Raw genomic sequence first — 10,102 nt, 5'->3', positions numbered from 1 at the left:
TTCTGCTCAATACCCAGGGCTCTTTACAGAGAAGTTTCCCTCCGGAGGCACTCTGGAATCAAGTCCCTGACATTCCCTCTGTGTTGAGCCCCAGACTGGGGGGCCGGGGCCTGGGGGGCAGGGCTGAAGGGAGCAAGCCACCTGTCAGGTGCAGCCTGGATCATTAGCACATTTGCCAGAACAGACGCATCCCACGCTGCCACCTCCTACCCACTTCCTCCCCAGATTCATTCTTCTTTTTGGAGATTTCAGTCCAGGCCAGGAGTCAAAATCGGGGTAAGTGGCCACCACGGGAGTCCCCTCTGCCCACTAGTGCTTTGGAAAGAGCAAGGGAGCAGTTGGCATCTGGCTTGGGCTGCTGGGCCGGGCTCCTCGTCCCTTCCCTGTGCAGGGCCCGGGGTCTGGAAAGGGAACTGAAGGGTAGGTGGGAAAGAAGAGGGGAGAAGGTTGTGCTATCAACATCCTTACAGATTGGGGAGCAGAGTGCAAATTTGCGTATAACATTTCTAAGCTCTTGCCACAGGCAGCTGCTGTGGGCACCTCTCACTTCCACATTGACCCAAAAAGAAATCACCTTTTTTCTTTCTTTTTAAAGTGCAAAAAGCTCTCTGCTGCCCTAGAGAGGATCTTTGGACCGGCCTGCTCAATGCAAAAGAACGGGGGGCAGCTGACGGGCTGCAGCAGGGAGGGAGCACACACTAAGCCCAGCCCTCCCCAAAGCCTACACAAACAGGCACATGCAGACCACTCCCTTCCTCCCTGCCCCTGGTCTGGGGGGCCAGGCTGAGGGCAGGTACCCAGCGGCTGTACAGGAGGAGAGCCGAAGCGCAGTATTTCTCTAAGCTGAAGAACAAGGATTGAGTCACCAGACTATACACAAAGACAAGACCCTCGATGGCCGTTGGAAGAGCAGGGACCCGGCCTGGTCCTCATCCTCCCCCCACCCCCCCACCCCCACTCCCAGCGCTGTGGAAGCCACACGCTCCCTCCAAGCACACACACCCTGGGAAAGCCCTCTTCAGAGAAAGACAAAAAAGCATCTTGGGGGAAGAGGGGAATAAGAGGAGAGAGGCTTCAGCAAGGGGATAGTGTGGTTAGAGCTGGGCCCAGGAGTCCTCCCCGCCACCCCCAGCCCCAACATGGCTGCTCTGGGCTCTCAACAGAGTCAGCCCCGGCACGTCCACAGGGCGGCAGCCGATTAAGTGCACAGCAACGTAATGTGGACCCAGGGCAAAGTACAGGGAGACGGTGTTTGTTGAGCTATGAGCCTCAGACAGTGTCAAGCTGCACAGGGTGGGGACAGACGTGGAGGAGGTTTCAAAATTCAACAGCACCAGTGTGATTGCAGGGGCTGGCCTTCCGGTGGCCAGTGTCACCATCTGCATAAGCCGGGCAGAGCCTGACGGAGCAGACACGCCACCGAACACCCCAGGAGAAGTCTAGCCACTGAGGCAGGGCCCCTCTCTGCAGCAGTGCAAACTGCTTCCTTCCCAGGACCAATGCTCGGCCCAGGCCCTGCTGGGAGATGGAAGGAGGAGGGGCGAGGGTGGCCTAGGTGGGGCAGGGGCTTGTGCTGATTAAGTTGGCACGGCACCCCCAACTGTGAGCTTGGTCTCCAAGTGAGCACCTCAACAGCACCTCCTGTGATTTTTTTTCCTATCCCTTTTTCAACAGAGGGAGGGAAGGAATGAGGGAGGGAAGGAAGGAAGGACAGAAGGGAGCAGGTGGGTCATCCCTGTGCAGCAGGAACGGCCTCTCTGCCCCTCTCCTACTGTGCTGGAAGGGGTACAGGGATGGAGAGCAGAGGGAGTGGGAGGCCGGCCTCGAAGCCTGTGCAGAATGGGGGGAGCAGCTCTCCACAGTGGGGAGTGGGAGGGGGGGTTTCTGTTTCCTGTTCAGTCTGGGGCTGAGTGGGCTTTAGCTGATTTTCTGGATCAACTTCTCATCAGAGAGGCAGTAGAGGCTGTTGATGGACAGGTCTGAGATGAAATGCTCACAGGCCTTCCGGGTGATCTGCTTGCAGCCTCGAAGGTCAATCAAGGTGACGTTAGAGATGCGCCGTAGATACAACAGGGACTGGTCTGTCAACTTATTGCAACCTACGGACAAAGAGAGGCTATGAGGGCAGCCCTGCCCCCCACAGCAGCTGTGAGCTGAGCCAAAGCTGCCTCCATCATTTGCTCTCCCCTGCTCCCTCCCAACAAATGCCCAGCTGGGAACACTGGCCCACGAGCCCTAAGCATGGCCACCAGCTCTGCAGGTACTCAAGAAAGGGGGAACCCCTGGCCGACTGGACCCAAAAGCCATACCTGCCATATTGATTTCTGTGAGGGAGTTGCGTGTGGAAGAGCCCACGGCTGTTAGCAGATTGGAGGACTGATCTGTAAGGTGGCTGCAGTGACTGAGATCGAGTCGAGACAGAAGCGGCATGTGGCGGATGATGAGGCGGAGGGTGGCATCAGTGATGTCCAGGCCGGCCAGCCGAAAATCAGTCATATTCCGGAGCTTGCTGCGATTGTCCTGACCTGTGGAAATACGAGGGACTCGGAAACCTTAACCGTGGACTCCCCTCCTGTTTCTCTCTCGATGCCAGCAGGTTCCAGTTGAGAGGCGCTGGAGCTCTGGGCCTGGGGAACATGCTGGGCCACAACCACAAGCTCTGTCTCCCCGCATGCACTGTTACCAGGGTGTGTCCGACATCCACCCCACCCCAAAGTGTGCTGCATCCTACACCTCCAACAGAAAGCTTTCCCAGAATGTCCTCAGCTATCTTCTGTCCCAACAAGACCCTCAAAACAATGCTTTATTTGTATACAAATGTTTACTTGGGAGGACTTAAATCTGACCCATCTCTGAGCTCATCACACACACCAGTGAGTGATGCTGTGCAGATGGCGGCCAAGAGGCCCTTTCAATGGAGAGAACCTGAATCTGGGGCCCAAGAACTTGCTTTAAAAATATTGTGACAGTTGGTTTCCTTGGTAATCTTACATATTTTATACATTTAAAAACATGATTCTGAGAAGGGTCCACAGGCTTCAGGCTGTCCTGCTTGAATGCTCATCCCCCTTAAATCTGGGCCTTGCCGGCATCCTGACTGATGGTCACTACCTCCTTCCTAGGGGTTATAGGGATGGAAGCCCAAGAAGATCAATGCCTACCAGGCTTATCAGTCGGCGGGGTCAGCAAGTCTCGAATCTGAGGGTCTTTGATTCCTACGGCCCACCGAAGGTCCAGGGTCCTGAGAAGGGGGCAGCTGGAGGTGCTGAGAGCAGAGACCGCAGACCAGGAGCAGCCTGCTAGGAGGAGATCTTTCAGGCCTACAAGAGACAAGGGGTGTCTTTTGGTGTGAGGTTTCTCCTGTAGGGCCCATCAGTGTACGACTCGGCCCCAGCTCTCAGCTGGACGCCTGCTTAGGGAGAGGCCTCAGAAACAGGAAGTGACAGTGGAGATCTCTCCCAGAGCAGGAAGATAATGAAGGAGAGGCTTCGGCTTCTCTCTCTCCACTGCTCTGCCTCACACTGGAGGGCTGTGAGACTATCCCTGCCCCACCCCAGGCGGCTCACCGGGAAGCCTGTTGACAAGCCAGGTGAGCTGCTTTTTGGAGATGTTGGTCCAACTGAGGTCCAGGCTGACGGGCTGCCTCTTGATGATGCCACTCAAAGCCTGAGGGACGATGGCCTTGCACCTGCTCAAATCAATCTTCGTCCAGAGTCTCTTGTCACAGCACCTGGAAAAGGTGAAGATGACCAACCACAAACTGTTAGCCCCTGCTGCCCTCCAAAGAACACGCATCCTGCCATGCCTCTCACCGCCATGCTGCCATGAAAAAGTTCTCTCTGCCACAGACTCCTGACCTGGGATGTCAGGCAGCAGCCTGCTGGCCCCAAGGGGCTTTGGGGGTCAGTCAGGAAGGCCTCTTTTCATGCGGGTAACACAGCAAAGGGTTCCGTTTCCTAGCATGCCCGCTCACTCTGCTCCTCTGGCCACTCTAAGGGATGGGAGAAACTGGCCAGGCACGTGCACAGTGAAATCAAAGGAGCTGATTTTTTTCAGTTTTCTGTAAAGGAAAGCTTTCCTCCTCTGCATATTGAGGGGAAGTATTTGAAAACTTCTCCTGCGTCCTTCTGGGGCTGTCACTTCAACCTTCTGAGGTGCTCCTCACTGCTCATGCATTTACAAGGGCAGGCCTGCCCCAAGCCACTGCCACGGTCATGGCCACCGCCATTGCACAAGGTCGTCTCTGCTCACTCCCTCTGTAGGGAGGGGCCCAGAGGACTCCAGTCAGCTGGGGGCCCCAACCAGTCGGGGCTTGGCCTCCAAGCTGAGCTGGGAGCAGCAACAGGGAGACTGTGGAGCAGGCATGGCATGAGTAGTCCCTAGGGGGATATACAGAGGGATAACAAAACAGCTTTCTCTTCTTCCTAATGAAGCTTGGCAAAGAGGCAGGCAATGAATGTCTCAGAACCAAGGACAGGTTACTGGGGGTGGGGAAAAGAAATCAGTACCAGTTTGCCAAGAGATCATACTTTATCTCGTGGGAATAAGAAGGAAGTTTCTTTGATTCCTCATCATTTTGCCTTTAGACTCATCTAATTATTATGTTCAGATCGTTAAAAAAGAACAGAATCTTCATTTGGACGACCTTGGTTCACAGGAACTACAGCGTTACCAGAAAACCAAAGAACCTGCCTGATCTGGACAGAAAGAAATGGTAGCCCAGCAGCATAACGCAAGACTGACGTTCCCAACTAGGAATTACCAAATGTGAAATGAAAAGCTTGCTGAAGATGAGGAGGCATGAGATTAAATTTAAATTTCTCAGAGAAGATGGACACACATGTTTTCCTGCAAAGAGCCTATGAATTAAGAAAATGTGAATACTGACTGGAGCTAATCTGTCAAAGTTGGTGTTGATGAAGGAAGGCTCCCAGCTATGCGGCACTGCAGCCTTAACAGAAATTCTACAAACCTGTCCCTTCACTCAGACTTCTATTCCCAACAAAAAGAGGAATGAGACAGAGGAAGTAGAGGGGAGAAAAGCAAAAGGCCACAGGCAGGCTGAGTCCTTTCTCCCTCCTCTGACAACCCAAAGACCCAAGGAGCTATACTGCTGTTAAGACCAGCTGCCAGCAGGAACCAGACCCAGCTAACCTCTTCTATGCCTCGCCCTGAGAAACCACAGTTTTCTTATGGGATCATCCTTCCCAACAAGACCAAGAGGCTTGAACTAGAAACCAGAAAGCCGAGGAGAGGCGAAGGGAAAGAGAACTCTCCCCCACCCCATCCCACGTGCGGTACCTGCTCTCTGGACCCTCTTCTTCCATGCTCACCATTTATACCACGTCTTGCACACCCGCATACATTCACAAAGTTCTCTGCGGCTGAGGTAGCGGAAGACAGACATCCAGACCTCCCGCTGCATCCAGCTCTCGTCCCCGTCCTGCGCCCAGCCGCCCCGGCCGTTCAGTCTGGCTGCCCCGCCCTCCTCTGCACTGTCCTCCTCCTCCTCGTCCTCATCCTCGTCCTCCTCCTCTCCGGCCAGGCCTTCTTCGTCCCCCCGCTGGGGAGTGCGAGTGGGGCAGTGCTGTACCAGCACCCGGGGAGAATGGCGGAGGTTAGTGGAGGAGGCCGTGATGGCCTGCAGCTTGGGCACAATGGATGTTCCGTGCAGCTCTTTGGTGGGTCTCTGCAGTGTGACTGTGAGGTAGGACCCCCGAATTTTGGCCTTCTCTACTTCGGAGAGCTCCTTCTTGCCACTAGGATTATTCTCCTTTTCTCGCATCATCGTTCGCTCTGTGGCCTGAAGCCGCAGCAGCTGCCGCCGTTTGAAGCGCTCATCGCGGCTGGCGCTGTGGTGGTCACTTGGACCAGCTCCCGGGGAGGACCGGGTCACCATGCCTCGAGGGGACACCGGGTCATGGATGAGCTGCAGCATGGCCGTGGGTGAGTGAGGGGGTGGTGTGAGTGGCTCGTCACAGCTCCGCAGAGGCCGCAGGACTTTGGCTTGGACCACATCTTCATCGCTGTCATCCATTTTACGTTTCTGCAAAACAGGCCCGAGAAAAGGCGATTAGTGTCTGCTCCTTCCAAACTTGTATTGCATGGCCTTAAAATGAGCCTAGGAAAGATTCTCTGGGTCCCTAGGATAAGTACTCTTGGGTCTAGTGAGGGGCTGCTGCCTGCCCCTCCTCCCCAGGCCAAGGCCAATTCACATCAGAGGCCGTAGGGAGCCTCCCCCGCTAATGCAGCACCTGTCCACCTCAAGCCTGATGTTTACCTCCTTAGGCTCCAAGGGCTCCAAAAGAGCAGACACTGCATGTGGCCCCCCAGCAGTGATAGTGAGGTTGCTATTAGATGGAACTTTGCTCAGGGTTAAAACCCGAGTAGCAAGGCTTGGTCAGGCATACTCAAAAGCCTGAGCCTGGGAGTGATGGGACAGGCTCTGAGGTCCAAAGATTCCCAGAGTAAACCCATCTACCATAGCTTCTCAAGAACTCTGGCTTTTCCTGGACTACTGTCACACAGAACTGTGATGAATGCTCACACTAAAATCACAACTTTCCAGCATGGAAAAAACCCAGCTCCTCAGACCATCTTTAGGGTCTCTCCTCCCAGCCTCAAGGCCAAGGTGGTCAGAGGCGAGGGCCCATCTTCGTCACATGCACTTACAACAAAGTGTGAGAAGGCGAGATTAAAATACAGCCCACTGAAACCCATCTGATGTAACAAGAAAACTAAAAATAAAGGTTGCTAATAGTTAAATGATTTAGGTTTGACCTCAACTGCCTCCTAACTTAGCCCTCTTCCATCTTCGCTTCCATACTATGGGGCCAGTGGGGCAGACCCAAGTTCTCAGGGAGGACATTTATCTTCCTGGCCCTTTCAGGCCTGGCTGCCTAGCTCTCCTGGGTCATCACACAGCTGCCCCTGGAGAAACAGCAGCCTCTGGAAGATGGCGGAGCTCACCTACCTTGGGAGTGTTCTATAGAGGCCATACTAAGCGGGGAGACGGCCAAAATGGGAACTCACTAGACTAGAAATTCAAGGGTACACCCCAGCTGGCCACCACCCACCAAACGGAATGAGCTTTCACTCTTGAAGGCTGTGCCCCAACCATACCTGACCCCTCCCCTTTGGATTCTGAGGGAATTATCCCCTTTGGATAACCTGAGACTGCAGCTCCTGCTCTGACCATGTTCCTTCTAATTCCAGAACAAGCCCAGCTGCAGAAAAGCACTTGAATGAGGGTGGACGATGGTACAACTATTGCAACGTAACAGTTTAAAGAGGAGCATGTGTGCAGGAACTGCTCTGTAACACTGTGCATGGAAGGCTCTGGGCCACTCACCTGCACCTTCTCCGAGGTGTCCTCCTGGTAGCACTTTGGGCACTCCCAGCAATTGGGCAGCTCATCATTGAGTAGTCCTTCTCCATCCATCTGCAAACACGGGCAGGGGTCAATCCCCATCCTTTACCCCTGTCTCTTTTCCAATCATCACAAGGCTGGAAGTGACCTCACAAAATCAATATTCTGGTAAATGCTGTGAGAAAGACGTTCTCACTTTTGCTGAGCCAAGAAAGTTCTAGACACTAGTGAGGATGCAGTTAAATGAGCCCTGAGCTTTCTACAGGAGATCTGACCACCATCAACTGCTGGTTGTTTCTTAATCTGCTCAAGGGGTTGGACACGGAAGGCTTGGACCCACTTTCAATCTCGGCCTTTTCCAACGCAGCTATCCTCTTGTGGGTATGATTGGACCACAGCTGGAACGTTCTATTCAATTCTGGGTGATATCATTTAGGAAAGGCACCAACAAGCTGGACGGCGCTGTTAGTTGGTCAACCAAGATGGCGAGAGGATTTGGAGACTACATATAAGGATTGATTGGGGATATTTACCTTGGAAGAGACAAGACTTAGCGGGATTTTATGTATCTGAAGGTCTAGCCTGAGGAAGAGGAGTTATGCTTATTTTATTGGCTACAGAAGGCAGAACTAGGAGCAATGGGTAGAAGATAAAGAGTCAGACACAGCTGGGGAACCTTTAGAAACGTTCAAAAGTGAAATGGCTTGTCTGGACACGGAGCCTCCTTCACTGGACGTCTTCGAGGAGACGCCAAGTGACGGCTTGCAGAGATCATTAGAGAAGGGATTCCTGTTTAGGTACTGATGGCGGCGGAGGGGGGAGACTAGTGCTTTGGAGGTCCCTCCCACCCCCAAGGTTCTCTGCCTTAGGACACTCAAGGGTTAGGTCCCATTCTGGCTCCCTAGTTTCCTGCACCCATTTTATCTCAACATTAGAGGTGGGGTATCACTGTTCCCAGGTCCTTGTTTTCTGACCAGGAACACCATTCCAAGAGGGGAAACAGCTACCTTGGAGTTGACCTCAGTCTCTAGGGCATACGACCGAATGGCCAAAGACCCAACAGGATGTAGACAACAAGAGCCTGGAAGGCTGTCACAGCACCCATGGCGATGGTGTGCAATGAACATAGGAAGTGATTCCAGATCTTCTCTAGTTCCCACCAGTACACCAATGACCTCCACCTGAAAGGTGCCCCTCATTCCTCTGGTTTGCCCATTTCCAAGGAGTGAGGGCTTTCTCACCTGCAGGCAGCCAGGATGAACGATCTCATTGCAGATACAACATTCCATGAGCTTCTTCTCAAAGTCCTGGGTTTCCTCATTCTGATCCACCTCTCCACAGAGAGAACACGTGACCGAATGAGGTAGTCGGGGCTAAGAGAGAAGCAAAGAGAGAAACCAGGGAGAGTGCAGGCTTGCAGTTACTTAGGTTCCTCAAGGCCCCAAAGGCCAGTCTTCAGAGGGCAAGAAAAGTCAGGGGACGTCAAAAGGAAGATCTCGTGAGAGAATCACGAGACTGGGGGGTTTGGGGGTGGGGTGGGGGCAGCAGCTCAATGTCCAGTGAAAGCCTGAGTCAATGATACCCCTTTCTGATCTGCACAGACCCCCTGGGCAAGAATGGGGTGAAGAGGGGATGAGAGTGAGAAGGCAACCCCAAATGCCTTCTCTTTTGGCTTCTATCCCTTGGCAGAGATTGCCGAAGAGGGACAAAGCATCCTGGGCTCCACCTCCTCTGCAACCCACCCTGGGTACTCAGACAGTCCCTCCCCCAGAGCAAAGTGGAACACTCACTGCCAGACATTGCCGAAGGACACATGACTGCTTCATGCGACCAGGCCCCCCGAACTTCTTCATGTCCCTGCAGTAGTGGCACACACCACACTCGCCTTGGACACAGGCCTTGCATTTCCGGCATCGAACCCGCCGCCGCCGGGCTCCTGAGACGATGGGCGAGGCAGCGGGTCTTACTGGGGTCAGTCGAGGAGCAGGCTTCATGGTGTGAGGCTTTGTGATAGGAATGGTGGGAACCCTCACCTTGGGCCGCGTGGGGAATTTAAGCTGAAAAGAGAATATAGGGAGGTCAGCTGGGTCCAGGAGCTTTCCTCAGGGAAGAGAAACCAGCGAGACACTTTCTCAGATCTTTTTTCTACACCAAACTGCCTCCTTGTTAGCCTTTAAAACTCTGAGATTCACCTTCTGTAAGCTTTTCAAAGCTAACCTCATCTACTGCAGTCCCAGACCTGGGGTCAGGGAGACCCGAGGTCAAGCCCTTCCCCTGACACATGCAAGCTGTGTGACTTGGACATGACTTTGCCCCTTAAGTCACAAACTCTCTCTGCTTCAGTTTCTTCCTCTGTACACCAAGGATAGCATAAAGTACCTACCTCACACAGGGTTGTGGGGATCGATGGAGATCATGAATGCAAAGTACTTGCAACCTTAAAGGCTGGGACTGTCCTACTCCCTTCCATACCCAGAATACTTCACATTTAAGCCCTTAACATGGGCCAGGCACCCTCTAACACAGAGAGTTGGTGCTGATGGTGGTGCAGACGAAATCACTGTTGATCACAGTTCTCAGGAGTAAGACATGGGACAGGTGGGGCTAGCTGAAGGCAGGGCAGGAGGACGGTGGTGACCCAAGGTCTGGTGGGTTGTGACAGGGATATACGTGCATACGTGTACACGTTTGTATTAATTCTGTTAGCTTTTTTTAAGGGCCGAAGCCATATTC

General features: G+C 53.5%; 1 protein-coding gene across 2 annotated transcripts in view; it reads right to left on the bottom strand.

Moving 5' to 3' along the window:
* Window positions 1–958: 958 nt before the first annotated feature.
* The window catches only part of KDM2A (lysine demethylase 2A), a 98,338-nt gene continuing 89,194 nt past the window's right edge, over window positions 959–10,102 (bottom strand). For both annotated transcript variants that reach the window (XM_036762206.1, XM_036762205.1), the window contains exons 14-21: window positions 9,160–9,426; window positions 8,611–8,742; window positions 7,352–7,441; window positions 5,334–6,046; window positions 3,567–3,730; window positions 3,162–3,320; window positions 2,310–2,525; window positions 959–2,099 (exon numbers count right to left, since the gene is read on the bottom strand). In XM_036762206.1, coding sequence (XP_036618101.1) covers window positions 1,918–2,099; window positions 2,310–2,525; window positions 3,162–3,320; window positions 3,567–3,730; window positions 5,334–6,046; window positions 7,352–7,441; window positions 8,611–8,742; window positions 9,160–9,426 — 1,923 coding nt within the window. In that variant the 3' untranslated portion in view covers window positions 959–1,917. The remainder of the gene's footprint in view (window positions 2,100–2,309; window positions 2,526–3,161; window positions 3,321–3,566; window positions 3,731–5,333; window positions 6,047–7,351; window positions 7,442–8,610; window positions 8,743–9,159; window positions 9,427–10,102) is intronic.

The sequence above is a fragment of the Trichosurus vulpecula genome, chromosome 6 (assembly GCF_011100635.1).
Source record: "Trichosurus vulpecula isolate mTriVul1 chromosome 6, mTriVul1.pri, whole genome shotgun sequence".
NCBI lineage: Eukaryota > Metazoa > Chordata > Mammalia > Diprotodontia > Phalangeridae > Trichosurus > Trichosurus vulpecula.
Note: the sequence above shows the minus strand (reverse complement) of the source record. Positions and strands in the feature narration are given on the sequence as shown.